Source organism: Diadema setosum, chromosome 19 (assembly GCF_964275005.1).
Source record: "Diadema setosum chromosome 19, eeDiaSeto1, whole genome shotgun sequence".
NCBI lineage: Eukaryota > Metazoa > Echinodermata > Echinoidea > Diadematoida > Diadematidae > Diadema > Diadema setosum.
In genome coordinates, this window is record NC_092703.1 from 6110905 (window position 1) to 6132894 (window position 21990).

Sequence of the window (21990 nt, forward strand, 5' to 3'; positions counted from 1 at the left end):
TTCATTTGCTGTCTAGTTGGATATCTATGGTATGTCCGATTACGCATAAACATGGAGTTAAAAATAAAGGGAAGGCAATTCAAGTATACATAAATTGCCCTAGTTGAAGTAAAAAAAAAAAAAAACATATTGTTTGCGATCAGTTACATAACTCCTGAACCACTCCAAGGCCTTCACACGTATACCATAATGAGACAACTTGTAGAGTAAGATATCATGGTTTATAGTGTCGAAGGCCTTGGAGAAGTCCAGGAAGATACCAATCACATGACAGTAATTGTCCAAAGCATGTGCTACTTTATCAACAAAATTCAACAAAGCGTGACAGGTGCTATGCTTTCCTTGGAACCCAAACTGCGAATTTGTAAAAAAACAAACAAACAAACAAACAAACAAAAAACATACATTTTCAAAAAATTCATCGTTCTTTTATATATAATTTTCTCAAAAATCTTGGACAAACAACATAATAAAGAAATGAGGAAACTGAATAGAAGCTAGTGTCTGACTTTGTAGTAATGAACAGCTCTTGACAATAGTGGTTGCCAGTTTTCAGTACATTGTATATCAGTAAGCGAATATACCTACTAATGGTCACAATCTGAAGTTACTTGACCTTCACTATGAAACATTAATTCGAGGGAGAGAAAAACATCGAGAAAAGATGATAGAACTGGATCATCTTAGTGAAGGGCACTCTAAGCCTATATAATAGCATGTAGAGATCGGTAACTTGGGATAGAGAAAACGCGAGGAGCGCGGAAAGGTACAATATAGATGCCAATATGAACGCATGCACATTAAGTATGCGCGCATGAACATACTTACATTATATGCATAATATACAGTACAGTTTAGATTCATACATGCATTCTTCAACAGTTCAAACATACGTTGAGTCGGTAAAATTAAAAACAAAAACAAAAACAAAGCAACACCACTCCCTACCTAATCGTGTTTGCATGAAATCACATGCTCAATTCACTGGTACATCTCGTTTAGAAATGAATGCTACTCACAATAACACACATACTCTCGGGGGCGGGAAGAATAGCAAAGAAAAGGAACCCTGACTAGACCGACATGAAAAGGCTTTTATACGGTGGTGTGTCCTCGAGGATTTTGATTGATCCCTACAGCTGAGTGAAGGAACCAGGAAGTTATTTTTAACGTTTCATTAAAGTAGTAAGAAGTAAAAGACTCAAACACGATCGTCCATTAGAGGTTCAACAATTCGTTTGGTAATTCATTTTTCTCTAGCGTTCTTCTATATGTTTCATACTACTATAACATTGTATTTCCATACTCGTTCTAATTTCTCTTATAAAACACATCTTTTTAAGAACAGCTTCTTCTCAAGAACAAACTTTACTAATTCCTGCACTTTATTTTTGTACCACTTTCATGTGACATCGTTATGATTATATTATTTTGATTGTGTATTTTGAATGGAATCCTGAATAAATCATCAAACGAGGCAAAAAAAGAAGTAAAAGATAGCACAATATAGGCCTATTTTCATACCTTAACTTGTCCCATTTCAGCAATTACAATAAAAAAAGGAAATATAATGACTTATCTAACCTCTTCAACGCACTGAGAAGTTAGCCCATGAAATATGGAAGGCATCATGTTATAAATGCATTGATAAAAACGTGATAGACATGCGCTCTCAGTTCCAGCACACATTCATTGACCCATTTACTGATACAAATATCCCTTTCAGCCTTATTTCCGATTTTCAAGACAGCGAGACCATAACAAATCGCAACATGGAATGCATCATTTGTCCCTGATGCAGCATACTAATAACAATGGCATTCAAATATTCTATATGCTTTCTACATGTTACAGTTACCACAGCATACGTAATATACTAACTATTGCTGAGTCGACTTCAATGAAATAATTGCCGACAGCAACAAGACATATTTCGTATTTGACCTGAAGCACACGTGCATGTATTTCTGATTCACTGTTATAGACAATAGATTCCAGACTTCGATCTCTCTCGATTACATAATATGGTGCAAATTTTTGTCAGAGAAGCATCAGAAAAGTTAAAACTTGTATTATGTCAATCATTGTATTTTGTAAGTCACCTTGAATGATATCTTTCGATGCAAGCATTAAATAAGACAATGCAGAGAAGAATTAAAAAAAAACTTACAAAAAAAAAATATCAGTTACATGAGAGCTGGTGTTGTGGAGCTGTCCAGGAATGCCACGTATATAGGTGCTGTAAATGGAACATCGTGCATTTCCCACAAGCACAATAGGCGTTTTCACATCAGCCCGATAAAAATTCAAGCTCGAGATATTTTCCAATTTCCCAAGTCAGAAAATAGCGCGCAATTTCGAAACATCAGGCTGATGTGATAACGCCTATAGACAGGATTCTGCAGAATGCAAACGATATACAGTTGAGGCAACCTGCATCATAGTTATGTCTACATACATTATGACAATAACTATTCATAATGCAGGCATGCATGCAGCTCAATGCAGGCAGTGGCGTAACTACGGGGGGGGGGGGGGCATGGGGGGGCACGTGCCCCCCCCCCCCCCATCCGCTGGTTAAAAAAAAAAGAAAAAAAAAGGAAAAAAACTACCAAAATGGTAATTCAAGGGTTAGTAAACTGATTTTGAAATCGACATGAAAGGATGATCAAGAAAAAAGATATTTTTCTAAGATTTCTTTTAACCATATAACTACTAAAGAGGTATTATAGTGAAACATTGTTCAAAAAGCCCGTAGACGACAAAAGATTGTGATTCAGCGTGATTCCTGGTTGGCATTTTGAATATAAGCAGGATGTGCGCAGTGTACTCAGAACATCGGAATGGCAAAAAGAGTCGCTGCAATGTTACGCAATGTGATGTTTGATAGGTTGTGCGCATTTGCTATCAAAGCTTGATCATTGATTTTGCAGTGTTGCTTTACATACTAGTCTATATTAAAATGCCTTGCATTGCCAATAATAAGACTTGACCTTGGCTATTTCCTAACTTTTCCATCTATATGAAACACACACACTCACAAGAGTCACAAACGCAAACAAATTAGGGGATGCTCTATATAAAGTGCAGATTTTGGACATCCTTCTCCCGCTTGGTCACTTCGACGCCCCCTCGCTGGTCATACTCCCCCAATCATGAACATAAACCAACACCCTTGACTACCAGTGGCGGATCCAGGGGGAGCACCGGGCGCCCCCTCCCTCCAAAGCGAAAAAAAAAATACATGTAGCTACAAACGACAGTTTTTGGACTGTAAAATGTCAACATTTTTAAGCTCGCTCGCTTCGCTCGCTCGCATTTAACCGTTATATGCCATTCTCCTAATGTTACTGCCAATAATTGCCAGCAGTTGCGCCCGGTGCGCCCCCCCCCCCCCCCCTCCTGAGTTTCCAAAGCGAAAATTATAGCTACAAACGGCAGTTTTTGGACTGTAAAATGTCAAAATTTTCAAGCTCGCTCGCTTCGCTCGCTCGCATTTAATCGTTATGCAATTCTCCTGATGTTGCTGTCAGTACTAGTAATTGCCAGCAGTTGCGCCCGGTGCGCCCCTTCTCCTTAATTTCGAAAGCGAAAAAGTATAGCTACAAACGGCAGTTTTGGGACTGTAAAATGTCAAAATTTTCAAGCTCGCTCGCATTTAATCGTTATGCCATTCTCCTGATGTTACTGCCAGCAATTGCCAGCAGTTGCGCCCGGTGCGCCCCTTCTCCTTAATTTCGAAAGCGAAAAAGTATAGCTACAAACGGCAGTTTTGGGACTGTAAAATGTTCAAATTTTCAAGCTCGCTCGCATTTAATCGTTATGCCATTCTCCTGATGTTACTGCCAGCAATTGCCAGTAGTTGCGCCCGGTGCGCCCCTTCTCCTTAATTTCCAAAGCGAAAAAATAAAGCTACAAACGGCATTTTTGGGACTGTAAAATGTCAAAAATTTCAAGCTCGCTCGCTTCGCTCGCTCGCATTTAACCGTTATGCAATTCTCCTGATGTTGCTGTCAGTAATTGCCAGCAGTTGCGCCCGGTGCGCCCCCTCCCCATAATTTCCAAAGCAAAAATATATAGCTACAAACGGCAGTTTTGGGATTGTAAAATGTCAAAATTTTCAAGCTCGCTCGCTTCGCTCGGTCGCATTTAATCGTTATGCAATTCTCCTGATGTTGCTGTCAGTACTAGTAATTGCCAGCAGTTGCGCCCGGTGCGCCCCCTCCCAATAATTTCCAAAGCGAAAATATATAGCTACAAACGGCAGTTTGGGGACTGTAAAATGACAAAATTTTCAAGCTCGCTCGCTTCGCTCGCTCGCATTCAATCGTTATGTCATTCATGTTACTGCCAGCAACTGCCAGCAGTTGCGCCCAGTGCAACGCCCTTAAATTCAAAAGCAAATATATTATTATATATAGCTACAAACGGCAGTTTTGTGACTGTAAAATGTCAAAATTTTCAAGCTCGCTCGCTCCGCTCGCTCGCATTTATTTATACCGTTATGCAATTCTGATGTTGCTGCCATGAGGTGCCCCCCCCCCCCAATGTCTTGACCCACGGTACGCCACTGAATGCAGGTGTATACAAACTTTGCATATTCTTTAGTTGCTCTGCATCATCATTTTTTTACAGATGTCACTAAGGTTTCCAAATTTATATCAAAGAACGGCTCCTATTACTTTCTAAAAAAAAATCGAGTGAAAATATTCACTCTTAAAAGAGTGAATATAAAAAAGAGTGAATTTCGAGTGAAATTGGAGTGAATTTTGAGTGAAAATGCTCATTTTCACTCATTTTGGAGTGACGTCAGGGATCACTCCAAAATCTTCGAGTGATCCCTGACGTCACTCCAAAATGAGTGAAAATGAGCATTTTCACTCAAAATTCACTCCAATTTCACTCGAAATTCACTCTTTTTTGTATTCATTCTTTTTAGAGTGAAAATTTTCAATCGATTTTTTTTAGAGAGTACCAATATTACTTTAGAGACTTTATTGCAATGATTTTTTTTTCTTTGAAAATATTCCAATTCTTATCTAATTTAAACAATGTATATAATGGTAAAGCATACCGTACATTCAAGCAAAATTATATCAGTTCCATACCTTATGCAGAGTTTTGCCATTCTGTTGTATCAAGATTATTTCTTTTGACAATTTGGAAAGTATTTCGATGATTTCCGTACACTGTACAGTATGTCCCAAAAAAAAATTACAACGGGGGCCCTCCGCAATGATATCTTTAAAAATAGTGAATCAATCTAAATACAAATTCAGGGTAACTCATTGCCCACATTTTACAGAATACCCCATTCGATTTGCTTCAGTGGTCGAAGAGAAATGAGGAATTTTGTAGAGGATGTCGGGAATCTCTTCTGTTCAAATTCTGTCTATTATTCACTCACAAGAGCATTGAATTGATAAAATTGGAAGAATCAGACTCATGACATGCTTTACAACAATCCACATTTCTCTGTGACCGCTTAACCAAATTGAATGGGGTTTTCTGCAAAATAGAGCGAAGATGTTATATTTCAAGACCCTGAAGTAGCACTTACACAGGTCGATCACATGATGTGCTATCAATTCGAAAATCTAATTGTAATTTTTGGGGCGACTTACTGCAGTGTTACATGTATGTCCCTCAAAATTTACAATCAGATTTTCGCATTGATAACACCCAATATGATTAATTCTTTTAAATGCTACTCCAGGGTCTTAAGATATAACATTTTAGCTCTATTTTGCAGAAAACCCTATTCAATTTGGTTAAGCAGTCACAGAGAAATGTAGATTGTTGTAAAGCATGTCATGAGTCTGATTCTTCCCATTTTAGCAATTCAATGCTCTTATGTATGAATAATAGACATAATTTGGACAGAAGAGATTTCCGACATCCTCTACAAAATTCCTCATTTCTCTTTGACCACTGAAGCAAATAGAATGGGGTTTTCTGTAACATGTGGGCAATGAGACATAGATTCATACCCTGAATTTGTATTTAGATTGATGCAATATTTCTAAAGATATCATTGTGGAGGGCCCCGTTGTAATTTTTTTGGGGGACATACTGTACATTAAAGTACTTTACTTACTTGTTATGAAGATCACTTTTCTCTTAACATAATTATGTACATGTACAAATACTTTCGATAAATGTAACAAAAATCAATTTATATTCATCAAAACAATGATTAGTGATGCACCCAAAGCTCGTAGAACTATGCAATCATTTCTCTGGATCATTTTAAAATTAAGGCAAAATACGGAAATATGATGACGCAATATTTGGTAAAAAGTTATATCTGACAATAATGAAAAGGTGCCTATTAGTTAGTGATAAATATCTGAAATAAAACGTGAAATACTAACAGCATTACACAGCAACGTTAAGGGATTTGAATTAAAGCAGATCGCAATTTTCCCTCTGTTAAGAGAGACATAAGTCGAATAATTGGAGAAGAGCGGATGGGAAAGTTTGAACATAACTTTCTAAAAAGATGCGATGTACAGCAACGGTGCAACATCCCCTTAGTCTAGTTAGCAAAAGATATGCGCTAAGTTATAACCACCATCAAAATTTTGAACAATGAGATGAATACAAATCTTAAAACTGGGTTCCGAGAACACGACAGAGAAATACGCTCACCGTCGTTTCTTTGTCCTATAAATTCAGAAGACAAAAATCATTCAAAGTCAAATTCTCATGAGAAAAGCTTATAAGTTTCTTTACTATAATAGGCCTATTATGAGGCATTAGCTCCTTTATGCGAAAGAATCTACAGGAAGCAACAGCTAAGATTTTAATAAGAACATCACAACATACATACGCATAATATGCATAATGTATGTATATTTACACATCAAGTATACTACTGTTCGGCAATGGCCGCGGTAAAGTGTGGTAGGCTCGCCACCTTCACACAGGCGATCCTACGTTCGTCTCCTCTAAGCGCGACATAATTAACCAAGACGTTTCGTTACTGAGCTCTGTTCCCTATGATTCATTAAGTCTGGGGTAGGCCCTATTAATGATGGCAAGGCCTTCTGGACGAACACTGTTGAATTGAAGCGGTAACCCTAGGTTAAGATTTTCAATTCAATTCAATTCAATTCAATCCATTTTATCTATTTCATAAAAGCAATACAGCTAATATTTTGTACAATATTCAAATGTCGAGGAAACCACGAAAAAGCCAGTGGCTTGAAGATTGTGATTCCTTATACAAAAGTACATTAAAAAACAGATTGGCATGAATATACAAAAATGTTACATAACAACACTACATACTTAATGAAAGACAAAAATTCACGAAAAAAAAAAAAACCCGAAAAGAACATACACAAATATAACACAAAACAGAACGTCGTGAAAGTATAGGGCCTACGGCTCCAAATATCCGGCTCTAAACAAATAATCAATCAATCGAGAGACGGTATTCAACATGTTCAAAAGTAATAACTCGTAATGACATAATATGGGATTTGCGTGTACAGAGTCGCTCCTCCCAAACGGATGGATGATTTCTCGCTGTTATATTCATTCCACGAAGTTATTGGTAAATATCCGATTGCATGTTGTGCAATACATATTTCATGCTCTGTGATATGACGTCTACATCAAGGACACAGGACTCCCATCTATTATCATTTCAAAGACACATAATGATTCAGCTACCACTTCTTCTCGGTCCTTGTTGGCAAACGATACGTGATCTTATGTTATATATTATGTGGCTATACAGCGCAGGACACCGAATGAGTAACACTTCATAAAAATATTATTGACAGAAAGTAACTCAAATTAAGTAACACAAGAAATGGACTTATATGAAACAATCGTGATTGCAATAAGTACAATAAAAAAAATAGCAAGATGATGAAATGGTAAGAACTATGAGGCACGATCTATGAGGATGTCGGATCCATGTCAAAAGACAGTAAAAAGCAATGTCAAAGAAACATAACAGTATAATGATTATTCATTGAAATTGGCCAATAAATGAAAAAAAAAGCGAATGCATGTACTTCTAATGTCAATGATCATTATATAATAACATGATAAAACATCGACCTGTACAACAATATAATTATACGATATGTTAGTCAATAACTTTGAGACTGAGGTAACTCCCCTTTCAAAACGTCATGAACCTAAATCATTACAAGTTGACTACAATAAATATAATGTTATTGTCCTTAATTAATAGAATGGGAAATTTAATGAAGTTTTTGCAGCCAAATAAGAAGTTCATGATGAAATGACATTATCGTCTTATGAGATTTGCATAAAACACGTAGGCTCTACAATTGGTGCCATAACATATATCTCTGTTTCATGTATGCATAGAAAATACGTATCAAAGTTAACTCAAACATGGAGTGGCGTGTCCTGTAAGGCCCCATGACACTAGAGCGTATTGAAGATACCTTCACAATCGTTTGTATTCGTTAGCTGTTCGTAGGGATTTACAGAGATACGCTGGAGCCATTTTTTTTTTACATGTTCAAAACTTTGCGCGGATGACAACGCATCAATCAATACGTTGTGTATACATTTTGAACATTCGTTGTTTTAAACGTTTTGCACGCTGACTGTTTGTTTTCTATTCGTCGAAATACGTCCAGCCCATCTGGAACTTTGAAGAAGCGAATGCCCAATGTATTCACAGCATTAGAATAGCAAATGGCTAACGAATTGCCAATGAATACACAGCATATTCCACAATGCTTGAACTTTCACAAGGAATTCATCTGACGTGCCTGAAACTGGTCCATCCATAGAGTATCGAGTGCGCACAGTAGGCTATAGGTATAGCAATTTTGTCTGTTACTTCACAGCAAAATATACTGAAATATATTCTCTTTTTAATAACTCTACTAAAAAGACTTTGATGAAGATGGCGAAAATTTTGTAAGGATATTGTTGAATTTTTTGATAATCAGCAAAGCATAGAGACGAGAATCCTATTAGGAATATAGTAAAATGACTGTATTGTACTATGCGTGCGTTTGGTATTTGCTGGTTATTCGTTTCATAGGCTAATCATCCGTTTTAGGAATGCTTTGCATGCGCTTAATTCGTTACTCTACACGCATAGTAATACGGTTATCATACGCTCATCATTCGTTAGGCGAACGTCTGAAAATCATATTTTGCCCGAAGATTCTTAGTGCATCCTTGATAGCGTATCTGGACATTGCCAAATTTTGTGGTCCCCCCTAAAAAATAGATAAATACATAAATAAAAAAAGATAATAATAATAGTGAAGATGGTGTACGCTAAGCATACTCTAGCCCTATACGCTACGTATTTATAGTGTAACGGGGCCTTTACTGTGCTCGCACCAGCGTGGAAGTGGGTTAAAAATCTCTGTGAAACACTGTGGGGTTCTGTTGTACACAAAAAAAAAAAAAAACTATCATAGCAAACACAACCTGCCTGTTCATAACAGGTCGAATGACAGGGGCAGAGCTATTCAATTAAATTTCACGTCTACATTATTTTCTACGTTATATTTGACTGCCATACACTAGGCAAAATCCCACCGACCAACAGTCAGCACACGACACTGACGATCAGGTAGAATGTACACGCAATCTGTTGACACAGCGACTGCATGTGCGATGTTCGTAACACTATGTCAGTTAATGTTAGTAGTACATTACTTTGTTCACAACAGATCGGTCTGAATTCCTTCAAGGAAGTCAATCAGAAACTGTGGTCGTTTGTAGATGGAAAGATCATATTTATTCTCCATGATTAGTAAGCCTGGTGCTGGCACTTCAAATGAAGGAGGAACAGCAATTGTCTCTGTAACGTAATGTAATGCTTGATTGCCACCGCGTAAACTATTTTGTTGAAGAACACACTGTAAACACTGGTCCAAATACATTACGTACACGCAGTCGAGAGACACATCGACTGCCATGCTCATAACAAAACAACCTTCAAATGGAATTTGACGCTTAATAGTACCATCACATGGATCCATTATATAGACTACGCTAAATTCCCTCTGCATCATTATCAATCTGCATTCTTCTACAAGCACGACCATGTCTCCTGTTGACATGGTCTTCAACTCCTTAATCATTAGCATGTCATCTGCCAGCTTAATAGTGTTCAGGCATTTCCCATCTCTAGGGTTGAAAGCAGAAATGGCAGACCCCTCGCTTTTTGCCACTCGAATCATTCCATCCTTGTTGACGGTGACTAGAAGTGAATATTCGAACATGGTATCAATCGTTCTCGCATAATTCCAGAGCTGATCGTACACCATGAGTTTGCCATCAGTGGTACCGAAGACATGTCCTCCATCAGGCAGAGCATTGTAGCAGTCGGGCTTGAACTCCCCTAATCCAATAATTTTCCGAGTCCCATCATGGTATTGTGTCATCTTATCAAGATACACGACTAAAACATTCTTTTTTTCGGTAAATACAACATAGCTACTAGTGCACCCCAAGAAACGATTAGATGATGATTGGCACACATCCCTTACTTTAACCCATTGCTCTTCTAACCCTTCTGCTGTACCAAGAATTCTACTTCCACTTTCTTTTGTGAACTTTAATTTTTCAATCTCCCCTTTCACAATGTCTAGTCTCTCCGTGCTGAGCTCAACATGAAGATGCTCCATCATCTGTCGTGTGACGTCTTGGAAGTCCTTCATTAGATTCTCTTGATTGATGATGAGGTTTTCAGCTTTCATACATCCATCCCTGATCCTTGTAGTGAGCTCTTCGAGACCAGGAACGAGTTTGGTTTTGCACGCTTCTAATCCCCGTTCCATCCTGTCCAACTGCTTCTCAAGCGAGTACTGCTCGTCTCGGATCTTCTGGAGAATCTTCTCCGCTTCATCTCTGGTGCCTTTCAGCCTGTCATTTCGCTCTTTGTTCAACTTCTTGACCTTTTGATCGTACTCTGCATTGATTATCTCTTCCTTCTGGTCTCTGTCATTAGTAACCCTCGTTGTCTCTTGTTGAGCTGCAGTGGACAACTGTTCCCTAATCATCTTTAGATGTTTGGTCATATTTTGATGTACTTCTACATTGCTTTGTTTGAGATCGTTGCATCTATCTTGAGCATCGTGTATGAGATCCACTAGTTGTTTTACCCTCTCTTTTTTCACGTCGTTAATGTCATCCCTTTTGCAGTCTGTGTGATATGAGGTTACGGCACACACCTGACAAATGGGATAGTCGTGAGTAACGCAGAAATGCTCTGCAGTTTTATCAGTGTGCTTCTGACAATTCCATTTAACTTGGTCTGCTAGCCCCTTGATGGAGCCTTGGTGTTTAATAGCACATTCATCGCACAGGGTCTTCTGGATCTCAAAGCGATAGGACGCTTGGCAAGACTTCACGTCAGAGTGGCAGTCAGGGCCATCACACTTCTTCTTGGGGGTGTTTGGTGGAGTAAAACCAGAGGCCATGATGACGATGTGACGCACAGAGAATTCAACAGGAAATGATCCACCTACAGTCAAATCATACATTTGAAGATTAATTCACTTCATTTTATCCATTATTCTGATAACTGACCCTACATTTCTGTCATATCTAATGCTACTCATGATAATGATGTTGATAAGAATAGCTAGTTTGCATATAGCGCATTTCACACTTGTTAAGTATCTGAATGCGCTCTACAGAATATATTACCCCAGTTTTTGGATACATTTTTTTCCCAACCAGCACAGACAGAATTCACTCTCCACTCCCTGGGGAGCATTCCAGCCAGCGTTCCATTTGTTCTGTTCGTAGAATTGTTTTTACATTATAAATGTGCACGGGCTAACCGTAAGTAAAAGCCTTTTAAGTTTGAGATTCATTTCTACCTTCGTGGCGTAAGTTTCACCTTAGGAACTGTTCTCAGCAAATCCTTCTGTAGGGACTTTTTTTTTATCGAAACTATATAGATAAACACTGGTCAGACTGACGATTAAAAAAATCCCAAGAAAAAGACCTGACATGATAAAACTTTTTAGGTATTTCGATCTCCTTTTGTCTTATAACTATCCAATTCCTGAATTTCTCTCGTACACAAGCATTGATGATAATCATAACACATAGGGCAAATTTGAAATATACTCTATTATAGTATATTTCAAATTTGCCCTATGTGTTATGATTATGATATACGTTACACACGAAAAATCATTCGAGTTTGATAGTCCTTAATTGTAAGTACATTGTAACTGCAAAAGTGATAGATTTTAGTTACATTTCTAATGTAGGCTTCTCTCTCTCCCTCCCTATACCTTTCTACCTAAACGTGTGTGTGTAGTAGTAGTAGTAGTAGTAGTAGTAGTTGTAGTATACATAGTAGTAGTAGTAGTAGTTGTAGTATACATAGTAGTAGTAGTAGTAGTTGTAGTATACATAGTAGTAGTAGTAGTAGTAGTATAGTATGATAGTAGTAGTAGTAGTAGTAGTAGTAGTAGTAGTAGTAGTTGTTGTTGTTGTTGTTGTTGTTGTTGTTGTTGTTGTTGTTGTTGTTGTTGTTGTTGTTGTTGTTGTTGTTGTTGTAGAAGTAGTATGTGATGTGTGTGGGGGGGGGGGATTCTGGATGGGATGTGTAGCCTATGGTCTCTGTCCTCTCTTTCCTTTCTTTCTGGTGTCTTTATACTTATACGGTGAAGGCGTAGGTCTATTAGTAAAACATGATTTTTTTACTTGATTTGCAATTTATGGGCTGAACCGTTCGTTTCATATAAACTTTCTATGCGGCTTCATCAAGCGGCTAGACTGGTATTCAGATACATCGATTGTAGTCTTGTTATTTTGCAAAGCTCGAGAGCGGCAATTGAAAAGGGCGAAAACAATTATGCATAGGGCCTACTTCGTGATGAATAGCAAATATCATACATAATGCAATTATTTTGCTATCCAGTACAGCTCACACTGATTGAGGCACCAGTTTTTTTAAATCAAACGAAAACATAAGAAAATTACGTCAGATACAACACTGTACCTTCACATCAAAAAAAAAAAGAAAAAAGAATCGCTATGAAAATATTTTACAAATAACCTCTGTGACATCAGTTCTACTACTTCATCAAAACATCATGAAAATACATTTCAAATAAATTTCTCAATGATATCTTTACAAATGCCTACGAAGGAGAAAATTATTAAAATACTCTTCATAAATTAAGTGACGAGCACATCAAAACACCACTTTTCTGCGGGGGGGTGGGGCAGAATGAATTTTTGAACACCGTGTAGGTGATTAATTCCTAGTGGAGTCAACATCTTGGTTTCGAACCAATGTTGGCTCAACCTTATGCATGCACATAGTTATGTCGTGCAACGCTGGACTAACCATTAATGTAAACGTCACATGGATGTTGGCACAATGTTTCACTGAATACTGTCATTGTTTTTAACATCTTTAAACCGTAGATTATTTATGTTATACCAATGCGATCCTATACACTAACCCTTCACAGACAGCTGTTAACGCCATCCTAACAGTTGACTAGCAAATTACTATATTATACAGTATCTTAGCTGTTGTAAAACAAAAACAAAAGAACAATCGTATGGATATAATTTATACGGTTTTGTCAAAAAACATAGACTTACATTTTTGTACGTTCACACACGTATACACATACACGCACACACACGCACGTAAATAGCCTTCGAGATTTTTATATATACAATCACTAAATTTAGACGTAAAGATGTATTAATTCATATTGTTTAAAAGTTTTGTATAGTTATTATAAATCTGATACATATTTATACACTTGTGTATGTTAATGCACACCACACCCAACATAACGTTGATTTATACAGATTAATATTTCTTTAATGTTATGTATTTCTGACAATGACATTGACATTGTATTGCAGTATATCTCTTGTGTGTTTATCATGTCTATGTATCCATGTTAAACGTGTGCTCTGTATATGTATGTATCGATGTAACTTGTATGGATGCTAACAAAACAAATTTCCAGAAACGGACAATAAAATCGAATTGAATTGAATTGAAATGAAATTTCTTTTACCTTACGGCCTATGTACACATCATTATATCAAGCAGCACTATTATCCTACTCTCCCCTCCCCCCCCCAAAAAAAAAAAAAAATCATTCGTGGCTTGTCAACGGACACCACCTGACGCTCACTCCACTTTTGAGGCTGCCGATTATAAGGCAGCCCATAAATAATCCGAACATAAATGATCGATCGCTGTCAGTGAAAGTGACCAGTGATTTGTAACTTTGATTGAAAAAGGCACCCTCCCGTGTACTAGGGAGGTGAGAGAATTTTAGTCTCACCTCCTTGCTAATATACCAGCAAGGTGAGTCACCTCCCTGCTTATGTTGTACACGATATACCGAGTGCTGAGTTTTGTAAAATGATATACTTGCTAAACGGCTTGGTCATGTGAAACATCTTCGAATAAAGCTCCAATTTACCATGTACGACCTGTGTCCTCACTTCTCATTTTCCTCTGGAACTTCGATTAATGGGAACGTGTTACTGTTGAGTGTATACTTGCAGTGCGAACAGAATAATACAACAAAAAACTTTTTTTTAAATGATATTCTTTATTACAATTTCATCGATATCAGGCCCATGTTTACAATGAAATTAATTTGAACAAAACTAAGCAGCTGAATTCTTATCTGTTGTGCTTCTAAATCATATTTTTCTTAACACACAGTACAATATAGGCCTATATATACAAATCATACCATGCGTAGCGTATTACTTGACATAGAATTCTGCATGAATATCTCAGAAAAGGCTTTCTAATTATACTTAGTAACTTCAAGCCAATCCATATCTGCCTTTGATATGCACACACTTGTGCTGCTGAATCACCTTCTTTTTTAAACACACACACACACACACGCACACACCTACACACAACCCCGTTGTTATGTTTGAAGGGCATGCCATTCACATTCGAATCTGATTCTGTGTTAGCAGACGACCATGCCACTGGTATATGTGTACATACTGTATAGCAGTACAGTATGCATAACGTCGAAGTCCAAGCGCATGCGTACAAAACCAGCCAGTACACTGATAGTCTTTGCTCAAGTGACACAATTGGCAATTTCGATGCGTTAGGGTTACGGAAAAAAAAAATCGCCTCCCGGTCACAGGGTGGGGAGGATGACATGTATACCTTCATCCCCCTCCCCCTCCAGGGCCGGCGTCATTGATTAACAAATGTTTACAACGGAGATGGGATAAATGCATACGATAAAGCTTCCTATTGTTATTATTACTATTATTGCTCCTACTCTAATTACACACACAAAAAAAAAAATCACTTTTTGAAAGTCATCTCCTGTATACTTTATCATCATATATCTAACTTTTGTACGGAGTTTTAACCAAACCTACAGATCCCTGCCAATGTGGAAACATAATTATCATAAAATGGGGGGGGGGGGAAGAAATCGGGGAAGACAGCGAGTGGAACCTGCACCAAAACACCCAGTAGGCTTATATACCTGAGGACAAATATCACTGCAAACTTATGGTGATTCCAAAAAGCAAATTCTATTAACATTCGAGGCACGAATACACACCTTACAAAAACGTTACAGCTGAAAGATTTATATATGTTTGCCTACAAAAAAAAAATAAAAAATATAATTATATATATATATGCTTGCTCAAAAAAGGTGGAATTGGTCAACCGAGTCAATCTTGAGTTGTTGTTTTTTTTATATTTTCTGAAAGAGCTATCCTTTTTCTACACTATTCTTCAGTTTGGTATCATAACATGGATGAAAAGGTGTGTTTTCAGCAGTTTTCTAGAACACTTTTTGGGGGAGAGTAGAATGATCAAGTATGTTTTAGAGGCCTCTTTTTTATGCCTCCGCCAACGAAGTGGCCGGAGACATTATGTTTTTCGTCCGTCCGTCCGTACGTACGTCCGTCCCGTTTTGTTTTTGTCGATACCTCAAGAACCGTGTGGTGGTTTTACATCAAACTTGGTACGAGGGTATATCCTGGGGGGATAATACTTTGTTTGGATTTTAGGGTCACGGGGTCGATGGTCAAAGGTCACAGGTTATTTTGTGAAAAAAAAAAGGTTGAAAATTCATGTTTTTCTCCATATCTCGCAAATGGTTCAAGGTATCTTCATGGAACTTAGTATATATGCTTGCTTCAATGGGCAGTGATTATCTAGGGAAGTTTGGGGTCATGGTTCAAAGGTCAGGGGGTCAAAGGTCAAGGTCAACTCCTCAAAATATCACTTCTTTCCTTATATTTATGCAATGCCTGAAGGTGTTTTTTTTTAACTTGATGTATGCATGTATTACCCGATATATATTCTGTGGGAAGTTTCTTGCCAAAAGGTCAAAGGTCAAAAGGTCAAAGGTCAAGTGAAAGTGTTGAATTGCGCTTTTTCCTCCATATCTCAAAAGTAACTCAAGGTATCACCATGAAACTTACATATTTATGCATGTTCAACCTAACAGTGATTATCTTTGGAACTGTGAGGTCAAAGGTCAAAGGCCAGGTTTAGATAATGCTATTTTCCCATTTGATACTGAAATTATACTTTTTCTCAATACCTTGAAAATTACTCAATGCATAAACTTATAAAAGGGTCAAAAGTCAAGTAAAAATCATCAGTTCCCCAAATACCTGCACTCTTACATTTTAATCATTCATCCAATTGAACCTAGTTCTAGGAAATTGAACGTTCAGCACATTTGTGGCAAACCTGTCATATTAATATTTTGCCATTTGTGTGAAACTGTCATCACACATTTTCAAGACATTGTACTATAGACCTATTAGGAGAACCATGCATTATGGCGGAGGCATATCAGTCGCCGTAGCGATATATCTAGTCTTTCTTGAAATCCCTAGCATACTCTTCAATTTTAAGTCTAATAATTTTTGAAAGAAAAACGCTACTGCTTTGAAAATTGGTAATAATCATGGACAGAAATTAATGTGTTAATAGAACATGCTGTATTTCAGCTTAATCTGATAATCTCTTCATTGTTGTTGCTCCAGTGGTTACATCATGTGTTTTGTCCCTTTCATTGGACAGCTCGCACGACTTGGTGAAAATTAAGCGCTTGAATAGACTCTTTTCGAGAGTGTGTGCTTTCTTTCCAGTAATTAGATTAGGGCAGGTTAGTCCATCTGAATTTAGTTATACATCATTCTAAAGCTGAGAGTCTGCTCCTTCAGAATCTGCTCTTAACTAAAAATCCATGTCTGGCGACTTTTTGTTGGTTCTGTGATGCAAAACACACAAACGCACACACACACACACACACATTTATTTTCTTTTTCATTTCATTTATTTCATTCCTTCTTTCTTTTTCGTCAAACATAACACGAAATGTATCAGAAGATATAACATAGGCACGTATTCGACTTTACATGGTAGATAATGGTTAACAAATACGAAATTATACATACATACCGGCAAAATACAAAGTTATGTTTGGAGGAAAAAAAAGAGAAAGAACTGAGAGGTTCACTGAAAAGCATGCTTGTAAATTGTGAACCACTCAAAGGATTCTTGTGAATACATTAAACTTTTTTTTTTAACAAAGACAGGAGACAACAAGACAGTAGAAACACAAGGACATTACATGACTTTACAGTAGGGTATACCATGACAGTAATAAAACACAAAAGAATAATGGAAAGAAAGGAGAGAAAGAAAAAGAAAATGAAAGGAAAAGCCAACACGCTGAACATCGGGATCAGAAGAGGGAATTGAGGTGCTGAACATCGGGATCAGAAGAGGGTATTGAGGTGTTTCAGCTCGATCAGCCGAGCAATGTTTATACAAATAAGATAATGTAAAAATACACAATGATGAAATCAATGATTGACGATGAACCCTTAGGCTGTAAAGACCAGCTAAATAATGAATCGTATATATCTTAATATGAGTTCAACAAAAAAAAAAAATTTAACTTACGCTTAAACGAATTCAAAGATAAAGAATTCTTTATATCACAACTTAAAGAATTCCAAAATCTAGGGCCAGTGTATATAAATGTATTTTGAGCCAATAACGTTCTCAGAAGGGGTAAATGAAACTCATTTGATCGCCTGGTGGGATAATTATGAAAAGATTGATTTCGTGGAAACATTGAATCAAAAATGCTGGGAAGTGCATTTGTGTTATAATTAAACATAAACTGACCCAGCTGAAAGAAAAACAAATCTTTGATTTTTAATATCTTATATCTAACAAATAATGTATCTGCATGGGAACATGGAGAAACGCCACAAATGATACGAAGTGCCTTTTTTGTAATAACAATAATCTATCTAATAAAGTTTGATGGGCACTACCCCATGCTAAGATTCCATAATTTAAATAAGGTAATATTAATGAAAAATACAACGTCAGCAAAGAAGACAACGGGATATGAGATTTAAGTCTATTGATAATACCAATATTACGCGAAATTATTTTACTAATATTAATAATATGAGGCTTCCACGAAAGTTTATCGTCCACTGTAATACCGAGAAACTTTGTATGAGATACACGCTCTAAGTGAACATCATCAAAGATGATATCTGTGCGTAAAACTTCTATAGACTTACTGAATAACATATAGTTAGTTTTGCTTGTTTGCTTGTTTGCTTGTTTGCTTTTATTTCTGCATTCAATCAAATACAATTTGAATGCAAACTTCAAAAAGTACAAAGACAAAGAATAACAAGTGCAGTGAAATAAATCGATAACAGTACATAAATAGATTCACATAGGTGATTGCATTGAGCAATGTTGATACACAGAAACATGAAATAAAATATACAGTATTTTTCAGTAAACAGAGATAATTGAATGCAGGAGACCACCATCATAAGCGATTAAGCTTGAAATGGATGGAGGCCTCATAAAATGACTATCCAACGACATAACTCTCTTGGAGGAAGGTGATCAGGTGAGTGCAGTGCAGTTGCAGGTGAGAGTGCAAGATGCAGTTGAAGGAAGAAAATAGAGATTGACAATAAGATGACAATCTATACTATAAATATTTGTTAGCTCAATTGGTTTGGAGAATATAATTGTATCAAATATCGTTTAAGTGAAGCTTTCAAAGATTAAATACTTGAACAAGACTTTATATTATCCGGGAGATTATTCCAAATATCCGGACCCGAATATCTTATAGATTTATGTGTCACTAATAATTTGGGATTCAAAAGGTGGAAATTTCTACATATACGAGTAGGGTACGAATGGACAGAAGTATTGAACCTAAACATGTTATCAAACGATGATGGAAGTTGATGATGTATATATTTGAACATAATTACTGCTACTTGAATGATATTCAAATCAAAAACCTTCAATGTTTTAAGCTCATGAAATAAAGAATCACTATGAGCCAGAAAATGCTATCCTGTACAAATACGTATAACTTTCTTTTGTAATTTAAATATAGAATTTATTTTGGTAGAGCCGCAAGTACCCCATACAACATTGCAATAACTTATATATGGGAGAATTAAGGAATTATATAATAGAAATAAAGTTGAACGAGGAAGAAAGAACTTCAGCTTTGAAATTATCCCTATATTTCTAGAAATACACGTTGTAACATGATGTAAATGCTCATTCCAAGTCAAACTTTCATCTATATACACTCCTAGAAATTTTGAATTCATTTTCTTTTCTAATGGGATATCATCAATGTTAATATGTATCAACGTATCTTCATTATGAGAATGAAGTTTGAAATGAATAAAATGAGTCTTTCTTATATTCAAAGAAAGTTTATTAGACTTAAACCAATTTGATACTTTACTAATTTCAATATTTAGAGTGTCATTTAAAATCTTAAGATCTTTATGAGAATAAAATATATTCGTATCGTCAGCAAATAGAACAAAAGAGAGAAGAGAAGATGTATTTATAATATCATTAACATAAAGAAGGAATAATAATGGGCCTAGAATTGAGCCTTGAGGAACACCACATTTAATTAAAAGGGGGTCAGATTCACAACCATTAACAATAACATATTGTCTTTTATTAGTTAGATAATCTTTAAGCCATAAATGTGCTTGTCCTCGAATACCATAATGACTAAGTTTCGTGAGTAAAATAGAATGATCAAGAGTATCGAATGCTTTACTCAAATCACAAAATATACCTGCAACATGTTCTTTGTTTGCAAAAGCACTCGTAATTTTGTCATAAATTTGTATTAGTGCTAAATCAGTTGAATAATTTTTTCTGAAACCATATTGATTGGGAATAAGTAAATCATACTTATTAATAAATTTAAGAAGTCTATTGTAAACAATTTTTTCTAAGATTTTGGATATACTAGGCAATAAAGAAATAGGACGATAATTGCTAATTTCATGAGGATCATCTTTTTTATGTACAGGATTCACTTTCGCTATTTTCAGCAGATCAGGGAAAATACCTTGTGATAAAGAAAGATTAAATATATAACTTAACGGTTCTGCGAGTGGATAAATTATTTCTTTCAATAACATCATACTTATTTTATCAGAACCACAAGATTTAGAGCTATTTAAAGATTTAGTGATACTAATGATTTCACTGGGACTTGTTGGATTAAGATAAATAGACTCTTGATTTTGGTCAAAAAGATAATCTGTAAAATGAGCAGAAGTATTGCTAATTTTAGTAGCAAGTTCCGGACCGATATTAACGAAAAATGAGTTAAATGAATTAGCATACATATTGGGATCATTTATTTTAATACCGTTTAATGTGATATCATCCGTTGGCGGAGAATCAGGCTTTTTACCTAGGACCTCTTTAATAATTTTCCATGTTGCATTAATATTCGAAGAAACCTTTTTCATTCTGTCAGAAAAATATAATCTGCGGGATAAACGAATCAATTTTGTCAATTTATTTCGATAAACTTTATACATATTCAAATTAAATTCAGTTGGGTTACGAATGTGTAACTTATACAAAAAATTACGAGTTTTTATGGATTTCAAAATACCTTTTGTAATCCAAGGATTTCTTGGTTTATTTCGGTTAATTTTTATTCTGCATAAAGGAATATTATTTTCATAATAATATAATAATTTATCGTTAAAACATTTATATGCCAAATTAACATTGTTAATACTTTAAATATCTGTCCATTCCTCTAAAAATAAATTCTGTTTCAATAATTCCACATTACGTTTTGACTCTTTATAATACCATATTTTATCATGTAATTTATTACGACCCACTTTACATTCACAAATTGAAAATATTGGTAAATGATCAGAAACTTCAGAACATAATATACCCCCCATAATTGTATTATTATACACATTCGAAAATATATTATCAATCTGAGTTGACGAGTGTGGATTTATCCTGGTGGGTTTATTGATAATTGACATAAACCCATATGAATACATTAAATGCATAAAATTAAGGGAATTATTGTTATCGGATGTGGGCGAAAAGTTAATGTTGAAATCACCAAAAATAAAAACATGTTTACTTTCATTACCTATCTTATGGAGATATAAATCCAATTCATCACAAAATAATTCACAATTCAGATCAGGAGGTCGATAGATTAAACCTATAATAACATTTTTAGAGATTGGGTTCTCAATTTCAATAAATAACGTTTCTGCATATCTTAACGTGATTTCAGAACGGATTTTGAACTGTAAATTTTGCGCAATATAAAACGCGACACCGCCACCCCTTTTTCCTTGTCGATCAGCCCTAACTAATTTATGATTGGGTAAATTAAAGATATCTGGGGAGTTTTGATGTAACCAAGTTTCACTTATTCCAATAACAGAAAATTCAAAATTGTTTAAAGAGTGCAAAAGATTTTCCAAATATTCAAAATTTTTATTCAAACTCCTAGAGTTTATATGAAGAAGTGAAATATTATCTGAACTATACGATACAATATCATTGAATTCAAGGGGTGTGTAATATTTACTGTCGCGCACAGGCATAACGTCATCAGGAATATCGGGGGTATTCATATGTGACGCCAT

General features: G+C 36.0%; 1 protein-coding gene and 1 pseudogene across 1 annotated transcript; both read right to left on the bottom strand.

Moving 5' to 3' along the window:
- Nucleotides 1-6609: 6609 nt before the first annotated feature.
- LOC140242941 (uncharacterized) lies at nucleotides 6610-11441 on the bottom strand. Its single transcript, XM_072322686.1, has 2 exons — nucleotides 10053-11441; nucleotides 6610-6666 (listed from the first exon to the last, which is right to left on the bottom strand). The coding sequence occupies exons 1-2, from the start codon at nucleotides 11439-11441 to the stop codon at nucleotides 6610-6612; spliced, it is 1446 nt and encodes a 481-aa protein (XP_072178787.1).
- A 497-nt stretch (nucleotides 11442-11938) lies between these two features.
- Nucleotides 11939-21990, bottom strand: LOC140242942 (uncharacterized; annotated as a pseudogene).